The 25,407-nt window shown below is 42.7% G+C and overlaps 1 protein-coding gene across 1 annotated transcript in view; it reads right to left on the bottom strand.

Annotated features, from left to right (window-relative positions):
• The window catches only part of LOC124261719 (contactin-like), a 32,911-nt gene continuing 7,504 nt past the window's right edge, over window positions 1-25,407 (bottom strand). The window contains exons 8-24 of the mRNA XM_046696071.1: window positions 25,106-25,201; window positions 23,921-24,154; window positions 22,001-22,109; window positions 20,428-20,618; window positions 19,165-19,437; window positions 17,468-17,749; window positions 15,594-15,757; window positions 14,777-14,903; window positions 13,505-13,669; window positions 12,442-12,591; window positions 11,969-12,063; window positions 11,479-11,568; window positions 10,487-10,634; window positions 9,261-9,382; window positions 4,394-4,620; window positions 2,191-2,288; window positions 1-1,434 (exon numbers count right to left, since the gene is read on the bottom strand). Of these exons, the coding sequence (XP_046552027.1) occupies window positions 1,292-1,434; window positions 2,191-2,288; window positions 4,394-4,620; window positions 9,261-9,382; window positions 10,487-10,634; window positions 11,479-11,568; window positions 11,969-12,063; window positions 12,442-12,591; window positions 13,505-13,669; window positions 14,777-14,903; window positions 15,594-15,757; window positions 17,468-17,749; window positions 19,165-19,437; window positions 20,428-20,618; window positions 22,001-22,109; window positions 23,921-24,154; window positions 25,106-25,201 (2,714 nt within the window). The 3' untranslated portion in view covers window positions 1-1,291. The remainder of the gene's footprint in view (window positions 1,435-2,190; window positions 2,289-4,393; window positions 4,621-9,260; window positions 9,383-10,486; window positions 10,635-11,478; window positions 11,569-11,968; window positions 12,064-12,441; window positions 12,592-13,504; window positions 13,670-14,776; window positions 14,904-15,593; window positions 15,758-17,467; window positions 17,750-19,164; window positions 19,438-20,427; window positions 20,619-22,000; window positions 22,110-23,920; window positions 24,155-25,105; window positions 25,202-25,407) is intronic.

Genomic DNA, 25,407 nt, shown 5'->3' with positions numbered 1-25,407 from the left:
TTTAGGAATGTATTCTTCTTTTATTACAAACATGTGACAGACTGACATTGGAAGGCACCAGGATGATATATACATTCCAAACGATATGACTGCTACATGTAAACAAAATAATGATTCTGAGTATTACGCATCGTTTACAAGCAAGAATAACATTCTTCAATAATTATTTGCATAGATGTTTTGGCGGTGATAATACGATCTGATGTTTATCATCCAGTATCAGGGATGTTTTGGAGCGGTGTCAAGAACGCGTTTCGCCTTTCAGTCGGTATTCGCTTGATGAACGTACATCAACTATAGCTAAATGGTTTTATAAATAGGACATGAAGCACCATGCTGTAAGTTGTAAAAGAGTGAACCTGTAATACATGTAAGCTTTGTTGACATCGACACATCAACTTCGAGGTAAAGCTAGTTAAACTCTGTGTATCGTTACAGTGGTCCCAGTGGCAGGTCGAATGGTGCAGTGGTCGAAGCTCCGCTTGTCTCGAACAACGTTTAACTCGATATATGTTCGAGTTAAGTAGGTTATTTAACAACTCGTATTATGACTATTTATGATCAGAAACGTCTTTGCTTTCAAAGTGACAGGTTTAATGATGCAATGATCGAAGCTCCGCCTGTCTCGAACAACATTTAACTCGATCGATGTTCGAGTGAGTGAGTATGGTTTTCAGGTCGCTTGGAGTAATATTCTAGCACGGCAGGGGACACCAGAAATGGGCTTCACACATTGTACCCATTGTACTCGGGCCTTGGGCATGACGAGCGAACGCTTTAACCACTAGACTAGGTTATTTGACAACTCGTATTATGACTATTTGTGAAAAGAAACGTCTTTGCCTTCAAAGTGACAGGTTTAATGATGAAATGGTCGAAGCTCCGTTTGTTTCGAACAACATTTAACTCGACATATGTTCGAGTTAAGTAGGTTATTTGAAAACTCCTCTTGTGACTTTTTATGATGAGAAACGCCTTTGCATTTCACAAATTAAGATGTCTGGCTCCTATAATTAAATTCCAGTTCTTCAGCGCGATGAATATTCCAAGTATGTGCATTCAGACATGACGGTGTTAGCATCGCATCCGTCTTGGATGAACGTTGTAGTTCCTCCAGTTAGTTATGTAAGTGAGTAGGACGTTAATCTGTAAACGCAAACCAGAGCAGCTTCCCACCCAGCAAGTGCGGATGTAAACAAGCACATGAATGTCGCTTTCAATTGGCTAATACCCGCGTGGTTTTGTCTCGGAATGCAGACACAAGGAAATAGAATCTTTATGGAAGAGTCGCCTACAGGTTTCCTTGTCTCCAGAGTAGATGCAGTGCCAGCAATAACGGTAAGAGGAGAGCCGTTAGTGGTGCTTGGAGTCTCACTGTTCCGGCTCTGATTGTCATTGATGACGCCATTGTGGAGTCGATCCGCACAGAGCCCCCTGAAACATCAATTCAGTCTCTTTCATACAGACGAAAGGTTAAATGGAAAACATTAACAGAAATATATTGAGCTCTTGTTCGACGCATGGATAGAGACACACGGGCACACACTCACACTCACACACACCTCCCCAAACCCCACAAACATTTCTCGGACTTTGGGGATGAAACAGAATGATAATATTGACATCAATGACATCATCGTCATCGTAGCAACTATCTTGGCGGCCTAGGTAACAGAGCGTGATTATGGCTTTATACAAACCGGCAGAGCGCTTATGTCAACAATATTCCAGCAATATCATGACGGATTATATAGGAAACGGGCTTGCTTCTGTACATTGTACCCATGCGACGAATTGAATGTATGTATTTGCTGTGATGATCAATTGACTAGGTCATTCCTGGCGCCACTAAACCAGCTGGAGTCAGGATTTTGAATTTTGTGCTATAGGTACTACATTATGAACGGACGTTAAGGACGACACCATGACGCCCGGTTCACCTAAACCTGTGGTTGACAGAACGACACACAACGTCGTGATTCCTACCGGATTCATTTATTTAATCTGCTCTATCTAAACGCATATATGTTGTTTCTGTGCGTGTGTGCGTGTGTGCGTGCGGCGATGTGTTTGGTATGAAGCTCCCGTACACCCAATGATTATTAATAATCTTGGATGCTCACCCGGGTCTTCACGACAAGCCAACGCAAACCACTTGCAAGCATGTCAAGGTGTTGAGCCGACACTTACCCAGAGTGAAATACTTAGTGGGGGTTTTCTTGCCATCGCCGCCAGGGCTGACCCCGGCTATCCTGAGGGCGTACAGCACCCCCTTGTCCAGGGAGACTCTATAAGGGGAGTGGTCACTCCTCGGAAAGCTCTAAGCTATGCCTCGGCTCGTCACGTGACCAGTGCAGCCAATATGGCGGCAGCGTAGTTTTTAAGATTGAGCCCGGTTTATTTTCAACAGCTGATTACATACGCTGAGTGTTGTGACAACTGAAAACCTACATGTAGAAGATAAGTTACCTATTCTGTCACTTCATTTTAAGTCAAATACTTGTTATTAGTGTCAGTATAAGTACAGTAGCTTTGTAGTAAAGTTTCAAGTGGGCATGTTGTAGCTCACTGGCTTCAATTCTCAGTACACAGCGAAGAAAGACTAACTTATATCGCTAAAAACTTCTTTCACATATTCGTTTAATTTTTAGAAGGGAAATATACCTTTTGTTAAAAGGTGTTTGCAAGTAATAGTGATATTTTTATAACTAAAAAAAATTTGTTAGGGTGTATTTGAGGTGTGTGAAAAATATGACATATCGCCGATCTGCCATTGAAATACTACAGGGCGTTGTTTGAGTGTTTCTAGTTAGTGTTCAAAAACATCTTTCACATACACCTTCAATTTTTATGAGGGGAATATACCATCAGGTGAAAGGTGTTTGCAAGTAATAGTGATAGTTTTATAATTTAAAAAAAATTGTTAGTGTGTATTTGAGGTGTGTAAAAATATGACATATCGCCGATCTGCCATTGAAATACTACAGGGCGTTGTTTGAGTGTTTCTAGTTAGTGTTCAAAAACATCTTTCACATACACCTTCAATTTTTATGAGGGGAATATACCATCAGGTGAAAGGTGTTTGCAAGTAATAGTAATAGTTTTATAATTTAAAAAAATGTTAGTGTGTATTTGAGGTGTGTGAAAAATATGACATATCGCCGATCTGCCATTGAAATACTACAGGGCGTTGTTTGAGTGTTTCTAGTTATTGTTCTAAAACATCTTTCACATACACCTTTAATTTTTATGAGGGGAATATACCATCAGGTGAAAGTTTTTTGCAAGTAATAGTGATAGTTTTATTTTTTTTTTTGTTAGTGTGTATTTGAGGTGTGTGAAAAATATGACATATCGCCGATCTGTTCTGATACGCCATTGGTGCTTGTGATGCTTGAGTGTTATAGTTCTAAAACTTCTTTCTTTCTTGTTGATCTTAGTATTTGACAAAACTGGAAAGGTGTTTGCAAGGCTTTGTGATAGTTCTAAACTTTCTGTTCTTGAGGGGTCTGTGACAGTGTCAGTTAACATTCTGTCAATGCCCATGTCATTCCACACATGCAATAAGATATCTGAATTAGTTACTAATGTAAAAAATGTCTCAAAGTAGATTTTTTATAAAAGGACAGCTGATGTTAACATGTGTTCTACCGATAGTTTTGCGTTCTTTAACATGTTTGGGGAGGGATGGCCGTGGTGTATCATTTATTCTTTCATTCATTCACATATGTTCTTTTTCTTTTGTTCTTTTTCTTAATTTCTTTCATTCATTCACATAAAATTCTTGCTCTTAATTCATTCATTCATTCATTGTAAAATTCCGACCTATACAATACACTGGCTGAAGTACTGTTAAACGCAGCCGAAGTTGCGCTGGGACCGAACCAAGTCACTGTGTGCGTTGGAGCATGACGAGGCACACGTTAATTAGTACAAATGGTAAAGAAAGCAAGCAGTGACCTATCCCTGTTGTAAGACATTTTATCTTTCAAAGTTGATTAAATGGCCTTTCGGGACATGGAAAGGTCCTGTGGTTGTAAATGTATTTCTTATCACTGTCATCATTAAACAAAATATTTGTGTCAAACATTTTACAAACTGCTGTGATGGTTAAGTACACAAGTAAATCATATTTGCGGTTCTTTCATTTTTTAAACACAGAAACAAACTCGGTGTAGCACCTTTTCCCCCTCAGTTTGAATGTTTGGTGTAAGTGAGTGAGTATCGTTTTACGCCGCTTTTAGCATTATGCCAACAATATCACGGCGGGCACACCAGGAATGTTTGTTTTTTCGGGGTGAGGGGCGAACACGTGAACACAAGGCTAGTCACGTTTATCCTTGGATGACACTTCGAATGTCATGAAAAGAAGACTAGTCAGGGGTACATTCACTGAGCCAGGATACCTGGGGTCAGCAGTGACCTACCGTGATGCAAGGTCTCCTGGGTGTAGGGCTCCATCCGTGGTCCGAGTCCGGCCGAGTTGTACACCTGGACGTCCATCCATGTCCAGCCGTTCTGCTCCAGGCCGATGATCATCCCTTCACTGACCTGGCCGGGGAACCTGATGAACTGCATCCAGTCAGTCGGATCACTGTCATCGTTCGGCCAGTAGTTGATCTGGAGGTATATGGAGAGAGGGAATCACTGGATCAGAGGGTGGGGGCAGGTAGTCAAGGGTGGGGCCAGTAGTTGATCTGAAGGTATATGGAGAGAGGGAATCACTGGATCAGAGGGTGGGGGCAGGTAGTCAAGGGGTGGTGGGGCCAGTAGTTGATCTGAAGGTATATGGAGAGAGGGAGAGGAATCACTGGATCAGAGGGTGGGGGCAGGTAGGCAAGGGTGGGGCCAGTAGTTGATCTGAAGGTATATGGAGAGAGGAATCACTGGATCAGAGGGTGGGGGGCAGGTAGTCAAGGGTGGGGTCAGTAGTGATCTGAAGGTATATGGAGAGAGGGAATCACTGGATCAGAGGGTGGGGCAGGTAGTCAAGGGTGGGGCCAGTAGTGGATCTGAAGGTATATCAGAATCACTGAGAGGGAATCACTGGAGTCAGGGGTGGGGCAGTAGTAGTGAAGATCTGAGGTATATGGAGAGAGGGAATCACTGGATCAGAGGGTGGGGGCAGGGAAGTAGTCAAGGGGTGGGGCCAGTAGTGGATCTGAAGGTATATATGGAGAGGGAATCACTGGATCAGAGGGTGGGGGGCAGGTAGTCAAGGGTGGGGCCAGTAGTTGATCTGAAGGTATATGGAGAGAGGGAATCACTGGATCAGAGGGTGGGGGCAGGTAGTCAAGGAGTGGGGCCAGTAGTGGATCTGAAGGTATGGGGGAGAGTTGAATCACTGGATCAGAGGGTGGGGGCAGGTAGTCAAGGGGTGGGGCCAGTAGGATCTGAGAGGTATATGGAGAGAGGAATCACTGGATCAGAGGGTGGGGGCAGGTAGTCAGTTGGTTGATCTGGAGGTATATGGAGAGAGGAATCACTGGATCAGAGGGTGGGGGGCAGGTAGTCAAGGGTGGGGCCAGTAGTTGATCTGAAGGTATATGGAGAGAGGGAATCACTGGGATCAGAGGGTGGGGGGGGCAGGTAGTCAAGGGTGGGGCCAGTTAGGTTGATCTGGAAGGTATATGGAGAGAGGGAATCACTGGATCAGAGGGTGGGGGCAGGTAGTCAAGGGTGGGGCCAGTAGTGTTGATCTGGAGGTATATGGAGAGAGGGAATCACTGGATCAGAGGGTCACTGGATCCAGGGGTAGTCAAGGGTGGGGCCAGTAGTTGATCTGAAGGTATATGGAGAGAGGGGAATCACTGGATCAGAGGGTGGGGGCAGGTAGTCAGGGGTGGGGTCAGTAGTGGATCTGAAGGTATATGGAGAGAGGGAATCACTGGATCAGAGGGTGGGGGCAGGTAGTCAGCAGGAGTCAAGGGGTCAGAGGGGGGCCAGTAGTGGATCTGGAGGTATATGGAGAGAGGGAATCACTGGATCAGAGGGTGGGGGCAGGTAGTCAAGGGTGGGGCCAGTAGTTGATCTGGAGGTATATGGAGAGAGGAATCACTGGATCAGAGGGTGGGGGCAGGTAGTCAAGGGTGGGGCCAGTAGTTGATCTGGAGGTATATGGAGAGAGGAATCACTGGATCAGAGGGTGGGGGGCAGGTAGTCAAGGGTGGGGCCAGTAGTTGATCTGAAGGTATATGGAGAGAGGGAATCACTGGATCAGAGGGTGGGGGCAGGTGGTAGTCAAGGGTGGGGCCAGTAGTTGATCTGGAGGTATATGGAGAGAGGGAATCACTGGATCAGAGGGTGGGGGCAGGTAGTCAGGGTGGGGTCAGTAGTTGATCTGGAAGGTATATGGAGAGGGAATCACTGGATCAGAGGGTGGGGGCAGGTAGTCAAGGGGGGCCAGTAGTTGATCTGAAGGTATATGGAGAGGAATCACTGGATCAGAGGAGTCTGGTAGGTATAGTTGATCTGGAGAGAGAGGAATCACTGGATCAGAGGGTGGGGCAGGTAGTCAAGGGTGGGGCCAGTAGTTGATCTGAAGGTATATGGAGAGAGGGAATCACTGGATCAGAGGGTGGGGGGCAGGTAGTCAAGGGTGGGGCCAGTAGTTGATCTGGAAGGTATATGGAGAGAGGGAATCACTGGATCAGAGGGTGGGGGCAGGTAGTCAAGGGTGGGGCCAGTAGTTGATCTGAAGGTATATGGAGAGGGAATCACTGGATCAGAGGGTGGGGGCAGGTAGTCAAGGGTGGGGCCAGTAGTTGATCTGAAGGTATATGGAGAGAGGGAATCACTGGATCAGAGGGTGGGGCCAGTAGTTGATCTGGAGGTATATGGAGAGAGGGAATCACTGGATCAGAGGGTGGGGGGCAGGTAGTCAAGGGTGGGGCCAGTAGTTGATCTGAAGGTATATGGAGAGAGGGAATCACTGGATCAGAGGGTGGGGGCAGGTAGTCAAGGGTGGGGCCAGTAGTTGATCTGAAGGTATATGGAGAGGGGAATCACTGGATCAGAGGGTGGGGTCAAGGGTGCAGGTAGTCAAGGGTGGGGCCAGTGAGTTGATCTGGAGGTATATGGAGTGAGGAATCACTGGATCAGAGGGTGGGGGCAGGTAGTCAAGGGTGGGGCCAGTAGTTGATCTGAAGGTATATGGGAGGAGGGGAATCACTGGATCAGAGGTTGATCTGGAGGGGGGCAGGTAGTCAAGGGTGGGGCCAGTAGTTGATCTGAAGGTATATGGAGAGAGGGAATCACTGGATCAGAGGTGGGGCCAGGGGGCAGGTAGTCAAGGGTTGGGCCAGTAGTTGATCTGAAGGTATATGGAGAGAGGGAATCACTGGATCAGAGGGTGGGGGTAGGTAGTCATGGAGAGGGAATCACTGGATCAGGAGGTGGGGCCAGTAGTTGATCTGAAGGTATATGGAGAGAGGGAATCACTGGATCAGAGGGTGGGGGCAGGTAGTCAAGGGTGGGGGTGGGGCCAGTAGTTGATCTGAAGGTATATGGAGAGGGAATCACTGGATCAGAGGGTGGGGGGGGCAGGTAGTCAAGGGTGGGGCCAGTAGTTGATCTGAAGGTATATGGAGAGAGGGAAATCACTGGATCAGAGGGTGGGGGGCAGGTAGTCAAGGGTGGGGCCAGTAGTTGATCTGAAGGTATATGGAGAGAGGGAATCACTGGATCAGAGGGTGGGGGGCAGGTAGTCAAGGGTGGGGCCAGTAGTTGATCTGAAGGTATATGGAGAGAGGGAATCACTGGATCAGAGGGTGGGGGCAGGTAGTCAAGGAGGTATATGGAGAGAGGAATCGCACTGGATCAGTGGATCAGAGGTGGGGCCAGCCAGGAGTTGATCTGGAGGGTATGGAGAGAGGGAATCACTGGATCAGAGGGAGGGTGGGGGGAAGGTATAGGTAGTCAGGGTGGGGCCAGTAGTTGATCTGAAGGTATATGGAGAGAGGGAATCACTGGATCAGAGGGTGGGGGGCAGGTAGTCAAGGGTGGGGTCATTAGTGGATCTGGAGGTATAGGGAGTGAGGGAATCACTGGATCAGAGGGTCGGGGGCAGGTAGGCGGGAGTGGGATCATAAGTGGATCTGGGTTTACACAGGGGACATATGAATGGGATCAGCAGTTGATCGGTGGGCTTAGATTAGTATAGGTCAGTAGGTCCTAGGGTGTAAAGGAGGGAGAAATGTGGGGTCAGCAAGTTATCTGGGTGTCATGGAGAGAGCCATAAACGGGGATAGCAGCTGCAGGTTTCTGTGGTTTGGTATAATGGTTTTCGGTAAGCATAAACATAATAACCGCGGCCAATAGCGTGGCGTACACTAACGCGCACGTAAAAGAATTCCGCTTGGCTGTTGCGTGCATTTTATGAATGCTTCATCGTTATTCATCATATACCACTGGTCTGGTTTTCATTCTTTATAAAATATGATTATCATTTGACATTAATAATTCAGGCAAAGATTCTGGTATCGAAGGTGAAAGGACCTTTATAAACACTACGAGTTATCCGTGATTCGACACAATACAAAATGTGTAAACAAAGATTGAATAGGAAGGGGCCAAGTTTTTACTTCTTGGTAACGGTTTTTGCCTGTGTAAATAATGGCAATGTTTCTTTCGACCTTTCGATCCACTCAAATGATTGTGATGATAGAGCTATGTCGTTGTTTAGGCACAAGTTTTGGTGAACTCGTATGATTATTTCGTTGATTGTTTAGCATTTGTGGTGTGTAACGATGTTTAATTAAATTCAAAACGAATGGTGTTCCTAAATGTGGACAAATAAATTATTTAACAGCGGACAGACTTAATTAAAGTTAAAGACAAATCAATTAGTAAACCAAGCCAAGGCAGATGTGTAAATTACAGTATGGACAAATAACTTGATTGCAGTGAGGACAGTTTCCGAAAATGCTTGAATATAACCCAGTTTTCTCAGATTTACAAGAAAATATGTTGGGACAAATAACAGTCTTAAACAGAATGGACAAATAAGACTTTTACAGAGCGGACTAATCGCTGCTTAAGTGATAACTGGGCAAATAAACGAGTAAATTAAATGCCAAGTCAGCAATATTCCAGCTATACCATAGCAGTCTGTAAATACAGTGTTTGGGCTAATGAAACCAGTGGTCGATAGAACGAATGCCGAACCACTCCTCGGGATTCGATGGTATATATTCAGCCAAACACTCATTGACCACACATACCTTGGTTATATACGGCAGCTTTAAGAACGTGACTGTTACCTGGTACCCTAGGACCCGTCCCTTCATGAACTCCCTTGTGTCCGGAACTGGGTCCCACCACACCTCCAGGCAGGTCCCGTTATAGCCGTCGGCCCCGATGTTGGACGGCACCCCCACAGGCACTGAACGAGGACATGTGTGTGTCAACATAGGGAAGAATTACAGATACATGTGTTATACAATGCAGGATGACAGTAACATTATGCGTTACCATAGGAACGTCGACCGTTGGTATTGCCGATCGTATATGTCGGTCATTTGATAACTGTTGGGATTACCCTAGATGCCCACCTCTTGATGCTTATAGGATCGTCGACTCTAGAAGCCGATCTCTTGATAACAACCCTAGAAGCCGACCTCTTGTTATTTATGACGTCGCCCTTGAGGCCGATCACTGGATACATATACTACTCACACTTTGCTAAGGATCACAAAAATTCCCAACTTTACTTAAACATAGATTTATAATTTTGTATCCATTTAAAACTGGATAAATAATGATATGGTAACCCTTCTTTAGGCAAACAGCCACTTTATTCTAACCTTATGCACTTGATACATGAGTAACCATAAAAATGGTTTACTTGGCACCAATCAACCATTTTGCAAATCATGGCACGGGTCATTGACAAGTACACAACACCTGTCAATAGCAGGTATGGAGAGTCCACAAAATGCAGTGACATACTGAAACCTAGGAACCATGCTTACAATAAGCTTAGATATTTAAACCAAATTAGACCCCACATCATAGTTTTCTGTTGAAATAATGATTTGATCCTTAGCAAAGTGTGAATAGTATATTTGGCCAACCCTAGAGGTCGATCTCTTGATACTTGTAGGGCCAACAACCCTTGAGGCCGATCTCTTGATACTTATAGGGTCGACCCTTGAGGCCTTTCTCTTGATACTTATAGGGTCGACCCTTGAGGCCGTTCTCTTGAATCTTATTGGGCCAACCGTAAAGATCGAACTCTTGATACTTATAGGGTCGACCCTTGAGGCCGTTCTCATGATACTTATAGTGTCGACCCTTGAGGCCGTTATCTGAATCTTATTGGGACCCTTGAGGCCGACCCCTTGATACTTATAGGGTCGACCCTTGAGGCCGTTTTCTTGATACTTATAGGGTCGACCCTTGAAACCGTTCTCATGATACTTATAGGGTCGACCCTTGAGGCCGTTCTCTTGATACTTATAGGGTCGTCCCTTCTCTTGATACTTACAAGCTTCAGCAGAGTACACGATTTCAATGGTGGAGTTGGGACCGCGGCCCATCACGTTGAAGGCTTGAACTTTGACCTCATATTCCAGGTAATAATAATCATTTCCCACGAGAGACACGTACTTTTCGTGGTTGCCGATGACCTTGCCCTTGGGATGTAGAACAGAACGATATGACACAGACAAGGTGGTGAGAGTGTGAAGATTATTTGACTCAATGATCAGAATTACAGCGATATTGTTTTGGTGAGCTTATAACAGAACCAAGCATGTATAACAAGAAGACAAAGTCATCAATATCCCCCGCAATGGCAAAATACTCTTCATGAATATGTCTACTAGTTATGATTACATGTTTTGGCGTGTAAATAGCAAAGTGGAAGGACAGTATTGAAAGGTTTTTAAGTTCTGCTCCAGAAAGGAGCACTGTCACCAAATTCAGTTGAAACCAAACTTGTTGCCATGGAAAAGCAAAAAAGATATTCTATTTAGAATTCCAAAACTACCAAAAGGCACAGGACACCACTAAACATATCTACGTGCCACGTTTGGTGAAGAAATAGTGAACGGTTTTGAAGTTCTGCTCCGGAAAAAACGAATGTGCACGGACGGACGCACGGATGGACGGATGGAGTCCATTATAATACCCCCCGCAAAACGTTGCGGGGGATACAAGTGGTGCACTTGAAAACCGGTGCTACCGGAGCATGATAAACGGAAATGAAACCGTACGATTCTCAGTATAATAGATCGATTGGCAATGCCCTTGTACCTGGTACTGGAAAATTGTGTTTCTGAAAATATAATTTTTTGTCAAACACAATCAAAGCCAAACCCAGTAGTCACTGAACTGGGGAAGAACTGATGTATTGTATTTTAAAACTCTCGATACGTTAATAATCAGCCATAATGTAGAATTCCTTCGCTGAAAACTACGAAAAACATTACACGTGTGTCACCTGTTCCGGTGGGGATAAGACTCGTGAGTACTCACGTATTGCCATAGTCCATCCTTGCCGTCTTTGAGTCGGTAGTAGATGTTGTAGCCGATACCGGGGCCTCCATGGTCATCGGGGGGCATCGGCTGTGTAGTGCATAATACCAAGTTATCAACAGGTCCAGGAAAAGGATGATGATGATGATGATGATGATGATGATGATGATGATGATGATAACAATAAAATATTTGACATGTTTAATGTTGTATTGTCCATCCGTTGACGTAAGTTCATGACGGTGGTGATGATGAAGATGATGATGATGATTATGTAACTAATAACGTGATGCATTTAGTGCTCCATGGTCCATCCATTGACGTACGGTCAAGACCCTAACACCCTAATAACACTGACCAGTAGATCGTTGGGCACACGACTTTTCTTTCTCAGCTTACTGGGGAGTATACTAACCATGCTGCATCTGTTTCCATTAAATGGTAATGATGTTTGTCAGGGTGGTTTGGGTGGAGAAACTTGTATACTCACGTCCCACGCAATGGTCAGGTCCCCCACACTTCCTCCCCCTCCCCTCACATTGTCCGGGGCTTTGATGGGTGGGGCACTCGGGGTCTGTATAAATGCTAGAAAAAGAATTGCGGGATAAATTAAACAATGAAAATAAAGTTAAAACAACCCTGCTAATCGTCATTATAACCATGCATTTACACACAGTGGTGGCGAAGTCAAAGGCGTTACCATTCGTCTGTCAAAATTTACCAGGATCCGCTAATCGCGGGTTCGAATCCGACATTCGCCCTGAATACAATCCTTGGCCTGTCCTTGTTCACAATCCTGCACGATTACCATCACAACTGCCTTCTACGCCGTTATGTTACCCTTGTATTGTACTGTTCAAAGTGACATAAACCTCTTTCAACTTAACCGTATAATTATGGCCCGCGATCTGACGCTGGCCATATATTGCATTGGCTTGGTGGACTGGCTACATGTGTACTAACATGATGGCAGACTCGGATCCCCAATCCCATACTGGTTGATAGCTCTGATTCGGAATCTGTAACCGTTTCCTGGTTTGAGCCCCACAACGTCCGCTTGTCGTATGTGTTGTAGTGACTCCGCGTCATTGAGAGTCATCATATCTGGGAGATCTGTAATATAAACAGAAGGGTATCATTGAGAGTAGTCATATCTGGGAGATCTGTAGATCTGTTAATATAAGATCTGGCAATATATAAACAGAAGGGTATCATTGAGAGTTATCATATCTGGGAGATCTGTAATATAAACAGAAGTGTATCATTGAGAGTTATCATATCTGGGAGATCTGTAATATAAACAGAAGGGTATCATTGAGAGTTATCATATCTGGCAGATCTGTAATATAAACAGAAGTGTATCATTGAGAGTTATCATATCTGGGAGATCTGTAATATAAACAGAAGGGTATCATATCTGAGAGTTACATAGTCTGGCATAATAAACAGAAGTGTATCATTGAGAGTTATCAGGGATCTGCAATATAAACATCATTGATCATATCTGGCAGATCTGCACAGAAGTTATCATTGAGAGTAATATCTGGGAGATCTGCAATATAAACAGAAGTGTATCATTGAGAGTTATCATATCTGGCAGATCTGGGAGATCAATATAAACAGAAGGGTATCATTGAGGGAGATCTGTAATATAAACAGTATATCATCGGTATCAAACAGAAGTGTATCATTGAGAGTTATCATATCTGGGAGATCTGTAATATAAACAGAAGTGTATTATTGAGAGTCATCAATATATAACTACGTGGCATCTAAAAACAGAAAAATATATCGATCGACCTAAAGATTCAGATTTATAGAATTATAATTTGAAAGGGAACAGATTAATGAAAACGGAAACCATTACAACTGGACATCGTACAAACTGACCGACATACAAACAAAAAAATGAATGCACACGCTTCTTGGTTGTTAAACATGTGCACACCTAGGTATTTTAAGATGCCATTGACGAACGCTATAAAATAATTTCCAGCTACTGACTAGATGACTGGGCCGAACTTACTCTGGACTATAACTCTCCATTTCGGGTCAAAGTTGGTGGATGTTTCGATGATATAGTACAGTATATCGCGTCCACGTGACGCACCCGGAGACCATCGTACTTGGGCCCCGTGACTGGTCACGCTGCCTGCCTCGACAAACACACCTGCCGGCTCCCCCGGGGGCCCTGTGTACCGACATAAAGCATTATAACTACACAATTATTCTCATTGAAAACAAATGACATATTAGTCCACGATAGAGGCCAATGTGTACCGACTATGTCTGGGTAAGCTGAACTTAAAAACACAGCAAATATACTCAGGGAAACAAATAAGGGAACACAGCTTTATTACAGTGTTAATCTATATATTCTCTGAGTTTCCCCCAGCCTTGAAGTACAAATATTGCTAAGAAACCCATGAAAGGACAAAGGATTTTTTTTCCTCGACATGTATTTGTCATATTTTCAAATTATTATTTATTATTATTATCAAAAAAATAATAATAATGAAAGGACAAAGGATTTGTTTTCCTCGATATGTATTTGTCATATTTTCAAATAGTCATTACTAATTCATTTGCACTGTTTTCGAAACAGGAATTAAAAGTCCGGTCTCCAAATTGTTTCGGTTTCTCGTTTATAATAGATCTTACTTGACGCTACCGCTAAAGAAGATATGAGGATTTCCAAATACGGATCACGTAAAACGACCATTCATCCACATTCCCTGTTTGGAAAGTGACGTTCTGGATGTGCTTTCTGGGAAAGGTTTCAACGGGGTATTCCAAACACTGCTTCAAAATCATCATCTACTTCTTGTTTCAAAGGGAAAACATTTGAAACGGAAGAGACTTGATATGGTCCCTTGGAAGACGTACATGTCTATTGCCATATAATCTCGACAATCTGTTCGACATTCCAAATTGTTCTTGTGCTCAGGAAATTGAATAGTTTGAATAGAGAACTTGAGTAACATTTCACAATAATTCTGCTTAAAATTCTATTTCGGATGAATTCGAATTTGCATCTGATTGTGTGCTGTTCGATGAATTTACTATGTCGCATAAACTCACGACAGCGACATTCTTGTCTTGGCCCTGTTATGAGCAACGATTCACGCACATAATCAGCAACTCGCTACGCCTAACCATCCGATTTTTGTAGTCAGTTCTTATGATAAGCATGAACACTGGGTACGCTTCTTCCTAGAGTACCCCTTGGGCTAAGACAACATTAGGCCTTTCATTATGGTACTGGATATGACGTGGACATTATATGACGTGGACGTACCCATGACGGTGAGCCTGGCCGTCCTGCTGTCTTCCTCCAGGGTTGTTTCCGCCGTACATTTGTACTCCCCGGCGTTTTTAAAGCCTACATTCCGGATGTAAATACCCGGCTTCACGGGATTATTGTCCTTTATTGAAAAAGAACATTTCATGGTTGAAAAACATTACTGTGATGTAAATGTGATTATCGTCTTGTTTCCATAATTGATTTCGATAATGTACCAATCATTAATAGTGTTGCATTGTCCATCCAAAAGAATGCAACTGCAATTTGAAATTGTGATGCAGCGTTTAGGCCGATCAATCAAATAAGTCATTTATATAGCGCCTGTTTCCAGTTCGTGAAAGTCTCCAGGACCTTAGAGGAGCCGATGTGGTACCCAACTATCTAATTAAACTGTGGGTCTGATAAAAGTCATCCAGAGAGTGTGAGTGTTCTTTTAGGCACAATATGTCACTATATCTACAGTCTGCAAATAGTTCATTCTGGACCAGATAAACAATCATTAAGTCTTCAAGCATACAAAACATTCCCGTCAGTTATTGTTTTCTGTACATCCCAGGGGCGGATACAGCTTTTTGAGAAAGGGGTGGGGGTGCACACTACTGAGAAAAGGAGGGGTGCACACTTCATTTTCAACCCGAGTTTCATTGGTCATTTAACAAACTTTCAGCACAAAAGGGGGGTGCGCACCCCTGCGCGCGCGCACGCACGCACGCACGCACGCACGCACGCACGCACGCACACACACACACACACACACACACACACACTGGATCCGCCCCCACATGGAATCGTATGGACACTCTGCTCTCACCTGTATAAAGTGTTTGTGGTCATGAAAGTCGATCAACCTGCCGTTGAATGTCCACACATACACCATGTCAAGATGAGAATCGAACGATGCCTGGCAGTAAAAGAAGGCAGTCGTGTTGACCAGCACTTTCGTGTTAGTTGGAGGTGTAGTGATTCTTGTTTGTCCTGACCGCAAAAACATGTTCAGTTGGTATCAGGTAAATATTCTATATTCTGCACTGTAAATATCATGTTAACATTTTATGTGAAGCTCATTAACATGCTAGCTCTCAATACCTACACATAAAGACAGTTATGTTACCTTTTGCTTTCAATACAATGACTATCTTGTCACTCACTCCACATGAGACCCAGTCACGATATGGCTGCAATATTGCCGATGTGACGTTAAATAATAACTCACTCCACATGAGACCCGTGTAGGTCTGGTCTAGAATTGATCTTCAGTATCCCATGCTTGTCGTAAGAGGCGACTAACAGGATCGGGTGGTCACGGTCGCTGACTTGGTTGACACATGTCATTGTATCCCAGCAGATCGATGCTCATGCTGTTGATCACTGAATTGTCTGATCCAGACTCGATTATTTACAGATAGCCGCCATATAGCCTTATATTACTGAGTTCGGCGTAAAACTAAGCTCACTCACTCACTCCACATTGGACTAAATAATAATCGTTACCATCATTCTATAAGCTAGGACTACATTATCCCCATTTGTCATCAATTACACACCATCTAGTGGTCACTTGTGTGGCCATAAACGTGTGTCATAATCTATCGGTGTTCTGTCCGACTTATCACCTGTGTGAGTGAGTGAGTTATTTTGGTTTTACGCTGCTTTTAGCAATATTCCAGCAATTTCACCAGAAATGGGCTTCACATATGGTGCCCATGTGGAAATCGAACCCGGGTCTTCGGCGTGACAATCGAACGCTTAACCACCAGGCTACCCCATCGCCCCACTTACCACTTGTAGGCAGTTGTCCACAACAACATACGTCCCTCTGTGTGCACTCTTGTGTTGGTATGTGCATCTTACAACCAATAGTCAGCTGTCTAGTCCTCAGTGTGTCCGTTATCTACATACACTCTGGATGTGGTTTGTGATTTTAGAGCTCACAGTCTACCAAAACATGCTTCCCCTCTGTCCTAATCTATACCCATTCTAGTGGTGATTAATCGACACGTGTCACTCTAAAAACTGTCTAGTACCTTTTGTGTATTTAGTGGTCCTTTGGCCGGTTACATGTCAAATTAGAGGTCCTTCCACCGTCATATTTTATATACAAGCTAGCATCATTTGAATCTGTTTTTTTAATATTTTATTTACAGTCTAAAATAAATGTTTCCTATTTTCAAAATCAATATTTGTGTTAGTGGTTGTGTGCAACTTTCAACTGAACAAGATTTTCCCATTGTCAGAATCTACAGACAACTTAATAGACTAAAGTGTAATGTGCCACTTACTGTGGAAGTAGACTTCTCCTATTGTCCAAATTCATATACAATTTACTGGTGTTGTGTGCCACGACCCGTGAAGATCCGGGGTAGAATATTGATCTCCAGTAACCCATGCTTGTCGTAAGAGGCGACTAACGGGATCAGGTGGTCGGGTGGTGATAACGGGTGGTCTGGATCACTGGATTGTCTGGTCCAGATTCGATTATTTACAGACCGCCGCCATATAGCTGGAATATTGCTCAGTGCGGCGTAAAACTAAACTCATTGTATGCCACGTACCGTAGAAGTAGATTTTGTCCTATTGTCTAAATTCATATTCAATTTATTGGTGTTGTGTGGAACTTACTTTGGAAGTAGATTTTTCTTATTGTCCAAATTCATATTCAGTATATAAGCGTTGTGTGCCACTTACTGCTGACTGTCAGTTGTGTGGAACTTGATGTTTCCCCATTGTCGTTAGTTGCTGTACATCTGTACGTCCCTCCATCTGATGCTTGAAGGTCTGTGATGACAATGTATCCATTGCGCAGTTGACGGTAGTGACCTGAATTTTCCGGAAGTGCGGCGCCATTTTTAAACCACGTGATCGTTGGCTGAGGAGCGCCCTCTGGCTCACACATTATAGTCACGTTGCCTCGAACCGCCCCCTTGGTGAACCGAGGCAACGGGTGCTTACTGAACGTAGGCGCGATGGCTGCAAAGTGAAAAAAGTGTGATGGTTTTACAGCATGGGCAGAAGCAACATTTAAAATGATGACACATATTTGTTTGTTTTTTCATCGTCGCTCTCAACAAATCCAACTGTATTACGGCTGTTCGTACATAATGGAGTCTGGATCTGGCATTCCACTGACTGACATCATGATCATTGATCTACGACATCCATCAACTCAGTCAAGGAGCCCGAACACCTGTTAGTCGCCTCTGGCCATGGGTTGATGAAGATCAGATATAACACGGATCTTCAGGGGACAATGGCACCACCGCAACTTAAATAACTGTGACATTTCTTATTAAAACATTGTATTCACAGGATTGATACAGACATATAAAGCCCAAGTTATTTTAATGATAGATGTCAAATTTCGCAAGTGTACGTAATCGTTGATTAGAGGTTACAAGAGTTGTGATAACTCATCTTAATCAACATTAATGCATTGTCTGTTTTTAATTTTGTGGACACAGCAATCAAGGGTGGTAGTTGGTCAGTTGTGGCTAGTCAGTTCTGGTCCTCACTCACAACTTGGTGATCAGATGGACACGGGTGGACAGGATGAGGACTTCCTTATAAATACGCACTGAGAACAATGATATGCATCGTTCTGAATTTTGGTCCTTCGTGAAGCAGTGTAACACAGTATTCATGTCTTAGGGGTCGAGTGCCATAATGTGGCAACATGTAGAGCAGATGGATCCAATAGAAAACCTTCAACTCGAATTTCAGAAACTACAGAACAAAATGACTAGGGCTGCGCAATATAACCGGTTTACCGGTATTTACCGGCTCAGGCATGAACACGATACGTATTGCGATACGCTGATCGAAAACCGGTATTTTGACTTGCATCCGGAAAACTTCGTAACACTCGGAAATGTTCGGATATGTTCATTTGTGCCAAATATTATTCACATTTTTATTTTATCATGATTAAAAGTTGTTATTAAAGCTTTATCAAACCTAGTGATTTTGTTGTGTTTTTGCTCTATAAATCAAGAAGTAACTCGATTATAAGTAGTTTTTGTTTAAAAATACTTCATGCAATATATTGCAATACATATCGCAATACATGCTTTCTCATCGCAATATATCGCAATATGAAAATTCTCTGCAATACCCACCCTTAAAAATGACACTTTCATACATTAACGACTAATGTTTCATACAGTACTGTACTGTTCACACACACCACAGAGCCATATAATTCGTGTGAAAATTATATTTTACGTTAATACATGGAGGTCTGGTAAATTGTGAAATATATAACAACTTGAAACCTTATCGGTGTTAAGCTATTCAATAATTGATCAGTTCAGTTTTACCTCACGCCAACAACCAAAACTTACGTGGGTAAAAATACAAATAATTTTATCAGATAGAGCTTCACTTACACAGCACTCGGAGTTGCGCGGCACTCATGGTTTCCCCATGGGTGTTTCTGGCTGAACACTGGTACATGCCATTGTGTTTCTCTGGGTTGAGCTTCAGGATGGTGAGGGTGGAGCCAGTGACGAGGGTGTCCCCAGGGACAGGCTGTAGTACCTCGCCGTTCTTGTACCACATGTATATTGGGGTGGGGCTAGCACGGGCCACACAGCGCCAGGTCAGCTGGGAGTTGATGTCCACGTGCTGGTTTTGGAGTGGAACGATGAAGTAGGGCTTTGCTGAAAATATCATTTGGATTGATGTTTAACGCCTCAATCAGCAATATTCCAGGGTATGACGGTGGTCTGTATATAATCGAGTCTGGACCAGACAATCTAGTGATTGTCATCATGAGCATCGATCTATGCAATTGGGATACGATAGCATGTGTCAACCATGTCGATTAACAGCAAGATGTTGGTACAAATGTACTCGTTAAATGTATGAAAGAGAAAGAAACATGTGTATTACGGCGGACGTATCATCCATTTTGATCACACAGGTGAAACTGTAAACACGTACAAACAACTCACACTTACTCATAAATATATGTTGGAATTCAAGACACATTTACAGGTACGAAGTGAGGTCTTCAACCGTTCATCGAGAATTTATACTCGGTATTTCGTTTTAGTAAAATCGCTTCGAGACGTATCCTTTGTAGGCTGCTTCATGTTTTTCGTTGGTAATAAATATAATTTCCAGGGAGAGTTTATGATGTGATTATTTGCCAAACGGCTATTGGACAATGAATCATGTAGAAATAATCGAGTCTGGACCAGACAATCCAGTGATCAAGATCATGAGCATCGATAAACACATTTGGGACAGGATGACATGTGTGCACCAGGCCGGCGAGGCTGTCCACGTGATCACGTTAATAGCCTCTTACGACAAGCATGGGACACTGAACATTAATTCTAACCCGGGTATTCGCGGGTGATTGAGCAACAGACTTGATGACGTCATCAGCTAGCAAACGCCCGAATGTAATGCGAACGTAATATACAGTCGAAAGTAATATTAATATGGTCAGGTTTACGAGAACCTCTATTTGCAAAAGCAAAGGTAGATTTTGTGATTTGGTCGCTCGTGTTTAGAATGATTTTTTTTTACAAATGTAGATTTTACACAATGACGTATACTCCCAAGCCTTACTACCCCTAGCTCTAGGTAAAAGCACTAGTCTCTCCCCCACGGCAGCCTGTTCTTGATCTGCATATTCTCACCTGCTATATCCAGGTAGTACGACTTGCTGTCTCTGGCCGAAGTGCCCCTACTGACGGTACAGGTGTAGTTTCCACTGTCCTCAAGCTGGGCGTCCTCTATCACCAACGCACGGTTGTGGTCAAGCAGCTTGGCTGACCGGGGTATGGGTCGCCCTGACCTGTGCCACTGGTACAGAAACTGAGTGGTTGATCTGGAATAGGAGGAACGTTAATCTTGCAGCAGAATTTAACATTACACAGCATGAATATGCATTATCGGTCCCTACATTATCAGCCTTCCTTGAACATGCATGGTCAATGAACGCCATTGGGATTCGAAGTATTCGACACTCGACGGTCGAAATTGAATTGTTCTCCTTATGAATGAACAGTTAAAGGTTCAAATTGTACAGATCCAATCAACTATACTAGACTAACAACTAGTCTCTGAAATGAACATATTTTACTGAAAAAGGTTCATAGTAAAAAAAAATATAAAATATAATGAAAAGGAGCCCTGAGACCTTCTTCATTTTCAGAAGCTGAGGAAATCTAGACTTGCCACATTTTCTAGACTTGTGTGGGCTTTCTTGGATATATTTGCTTCAGGGTCTGTACGAGAGACTATCAACTATACCAGAATGGCAACATAAACACGCAATCATTATAATAGCATATATTTGTTATGCTAAAGCATGCTCAAAGCCCACAAGATAAAGATGAGATTAATGGTAAAGAGCTACAGTTCAAAGGCTATCTTGAACATGTGTGTTTTTAGATTGGATCTAAAGAATTAAAGTCACAACAGTCTGGAGACTGCGGAAATGATGAGTGATGCTGCATCGGTTGAGTCTCGTGTCTATAATCGGTTGCATTGTAGCAGTCAGGAATTAAAGTTTTGATTTGGTTTAATAAATTTCTTCAGGTTCCCAAACCAGTAATGGTCCTCATAGCACTTCAATAAGAAGTGAGGTGAAATGGGGTATAGCAATATTTCATACAGCGACGTGCAAGGGTGTTTTTAGGGCAGCTTGTAATAGTCTGGACTGGCCCTCTATTGTACTAGTTTACTTAGATAACACGGATTCTATAGTCGGACAAAGGGACTCCGAGGGGATGAGTTCTTGGTCTATTCCTTGATAGCCAGCTCCAGACAGTGTAGCAATTCCATTTAGTACTTCTTTTCAATGCAGTATGAAGCGGGGATCAAACACCGCCCTTCAGCTGTCAGGATAGATGGCCTATCAACCTCTATAGAATGGTAGTCTTCAATCAGAAAAATTATGATAAAGTGAATGTTGTTTATCGGAGGCAGTTTTCAAGCTATATTTTGCTGAAGATTGAGTCTGGCGACCCAGTGAGTGAAACATCATAAGCTGTCGGGATACATGGAACGTAATCAACCAAATAGCAGAAGAACAGAGGGGCTACCCATCCACCCCATTTTAGGTTGCTCTAACCTAAATCAAACCTGGGAACCCATTTTTACCCTGAATCTCGAACGTGTGTTGATTTAGGAACAACACCCTGGCTCATATTACCTTTAATTAATTTATTCCAAAGTTAATGAAACCAGCAAGGTGTAGATACTTACGATCCGTATGCGAAACATTCGAGTCTGACATCCTGGCTTCTTAAAGGCGGTTGAGGAAACACTGCGATGAAATCGTTCTGGATCTCTGGTCCCCAGTCAGCTTTGGCCGCTGTGGATGTTAGACAATAGAGCGTCTGTCTAATGTGTTACCATTAAGTCCTTTTCCACAATAATGCAATGTAAGTATACATTTTATGCAAACCTGATGCTCTCATACACAAACTCAGATTCAATATATCACAGCTTCAGACCATGATATATGAAGCGTACCATTGCTACAAAGAAAGCTTGAGGATGTCACTGACAGATTGGTGTGTGTACAAACTAGTCCGTTATATCAACAGAAACGGTTACTACTCAATCATGTAAATTCTTCAATATAAAACATTAATATTAAACAAAATCATTGTCAACAACATTAATCAGACAGTAGACCAAACCCCTCGACGTCTCTAAATAGCTTCTTTTCACCCACTATAATGGGAAAATGTGGTTTGATTAACGTAGGAGTTCTTCCTGGCAGAATTTGATTGCCCAGTCTCGCATAAATATATTTGTCTGATAATCCTCCCGTGAAGCGTGTAAAGGCTCATGATGAGAACAAGGCTTCCCATGGTTTTCCTAACGAGCCAGGGATGTAGAAAATATCCACAATGTTGATTTGTTGATGGTTCTGTACTTCTGTATGGTACACAAAGTAGAGTCAAGCAAACGATGTGGCGTGTCACATCAGCACAGGCTCCGTTGTCAAGAGAATGTTTCTCTAGACCCAGGGCAACTATTATTATTATTATTATATGATACTTATATAGCGCACATATCCAGGCAACTAGTGCTTGCTCAAGGCGCTGATATTTTCCCCTCGATCATTGGATGTCAATCTCAATGGCACATCGTATTATCAATCTCAACTCCCTGGGGAGTATACATCGAGCTTATGTGCAGTATGTTGAGAAGGTGTACTCCCGGATTCCAACCTTTGGAAACTTAAGTAAACAGAGGATTAGAGGATTAAGAACGTTGTGACACACTCACTTTCATTTTAGGGGTGACAGGTTGGAAAGGTGACTTAAACATAACAAAATGGAGTGGACTGTTAAGTGGTTGTTTATTACATCTCTGACATCATCATTCAACATCAATCACATCAAACATATCCCATAATTATATTTCAACCTTTCTTTTGGACATCTAAATCACTTTTATTGGTTTATTTCGACATGGTCGAAAATAGGACTACTTCTTTGAGTGGCATGATAGAAGTTGCAAGTCAGATAGAACAGGTATATATGGATGACAACTTCTTTTATTCTAGAGCACGACGTTTCGATACAGGTTCTTGTATCGTTTTCAAGTAAGAATGAACAAGAAAATAGGACTATTTAACTCTTCTAAAAAAGATGCATTTCACCTAAATATGAGTGCATTTGAGAATAATTGTTTTTCGTGATTTGCATAAAGCTGTGTTGCTAAGCTTTCTTGTAAACTAATACCTTCTAAAATATATTTGATAGATATACGTCAAGTTTGGTGAACACATTTCAGTTTAAGCACTCCAACGTATCTGACACCCCCATCAAGCATGGTGAACATATTTCAGTTAGACACTAATTAAGCAGTCCAACCTGACACCCCAACCTCGAGGTTGCCCATACTAATCCGTCTATTGGTCTATGCCTGGCTGATTTTGTTGTTTTAAGAAATGTTGGGAAACCGGGGGCACCCCGTTGAGAAGAGCAGCCCTACAGCCCTGATTGGTTTAAACCCCATGTTTTCATAATCTAATTGATCAGGAAGTGTTTGCTCCCGTCGTGGTGGGCTGTCACATCGTGACAAAGAGGTACCGTATGCGTCGGTAAATATCTGATATAAATGCGCGTGAATTTATACATGTGTGGTATTACTAGGACTCCGTCTTACCTTGGTCATGTACTAGAAGTGGGATGGGCAAACTGGTTCTGGTTGGCGGTTGCGACGTGCCTATAGAATGCCTGTTGCGCCCAGTCAAGATAGCAATACACCGGTATTCTCCTTCATCAATCCGAGTCACCTCGGAGAAATACAGCTTCCCATTGGCTGAGATGAAGATGTATGGCTGCATCTGCGGTCTCACGAACGTCCTCGTGTCTCCTTTCAACCACTGGTATTTCACAGCTGCAACACAACCAATATAGCGATTATTTATTCATGATAAATAAATGTTATTTTAATTATTTTAATACAGTATATCATCATTTAATTTATTTATTATTTGTGGTTTATTCACATATTCAGATTACCATAGCCTTATTTAAAAACATATTTGTGTATCCCTAAACTTAAACTTATGAGCAGTTATAAGAAACTTTGATCGATTACTATTAATGCAAAATATTCACTGACCACTGGAGTGGCATAATTCAGAAGTAGGTTTAAAGATTAAAATATCGATCTCTGGTTGTCATGGAAATAATGAAGAGCGGCAGTCTTGACTATACTCAGGAACAATTCGTTGTGGCGTAAAGGGAAAATAGTTTTGAAAATTATATGACTGGATCACTTAAAATGAAAATGCCAATCCCATCATGAGTAAATGAATAAATATGTTTAAACCACTTAAAATGAAGGATGACACAGGTGTTCGCGGAAAGGGTAAGGATATCTTGCCCTACAGATAGCACACACACACACACACACACACTCCCCACCATTCACAAAATTTGAATAACAGTAGAAGATTTAAAAGAAATTAAAGTTTCAAGTAGAAGACAAGTTTGATCTAGAAATGTTTATATGATTTTGAATTACAGTAAAGTTACAGTACCATATACCTTTGGCCACACTCCTCAACACAAGGCTTTGTATGCTTCTTTCAAGGATATGTTTAAGTTGCATTTCCCAAAAATATAGATACCCTACCAAACCCCTAGCCCATCCTTACTCCCCACTGCTGATGTCACTCAGGTAGGTATCTATGTTAAGGTGAGACTGTTTTTGCTTGGTTTAAAGCAGTACATACACTATTTGTTCGTTGTTTCAAGCCGCTGTATGACACGGTCGGTAAATAACAGATGTTGACCTGATGTTGAAGACCAATTCGTCACCTCGCTTATTTAAGCAACTCACCTGGCCTGTAGGAGATCCGACTACACTGTATGGCTACTCCATCATAGGCCTTGGCGCGGACGGCAGCGTCTGGGACGTTGGAGAACTCCCCAAGATCTTAAAACACAATTGAGTATAATCACATCAACCTCCATTAAACATTGACGCTGAAAACGTTGGGTTTATCGCGTCTCTGAACCGTTTGTCAATGCACCACAAGACGTCGGAGTGATGTGTTAGGAAAACCATAAATGATGCAGGTGAAATGAACAAAGGCATTGTATGTAGCTGACAAACAAGGAATGATATCAGGTGAATCTTAC

Source organism: Haliotis rubra, unplaced genomic scaffold (genome assembly GCF_003918875.1).
Source record: "Haliotis rubra isolate DU_JTF1 unplaced genomic scaffold, ASM391887v1 Scf1197, whole genome shotgun sequence".
In the NCBI taxonomy this organism is placed as follows: Eukaryota; Metazoa; Mollusca; class Gastropoda; order Lepetellida; family Haliotidae; genus Haliotis; species Haliotis rubra.
This window is presented reverse-complemented; position numbering and strand designations above follow the sequence as displayed.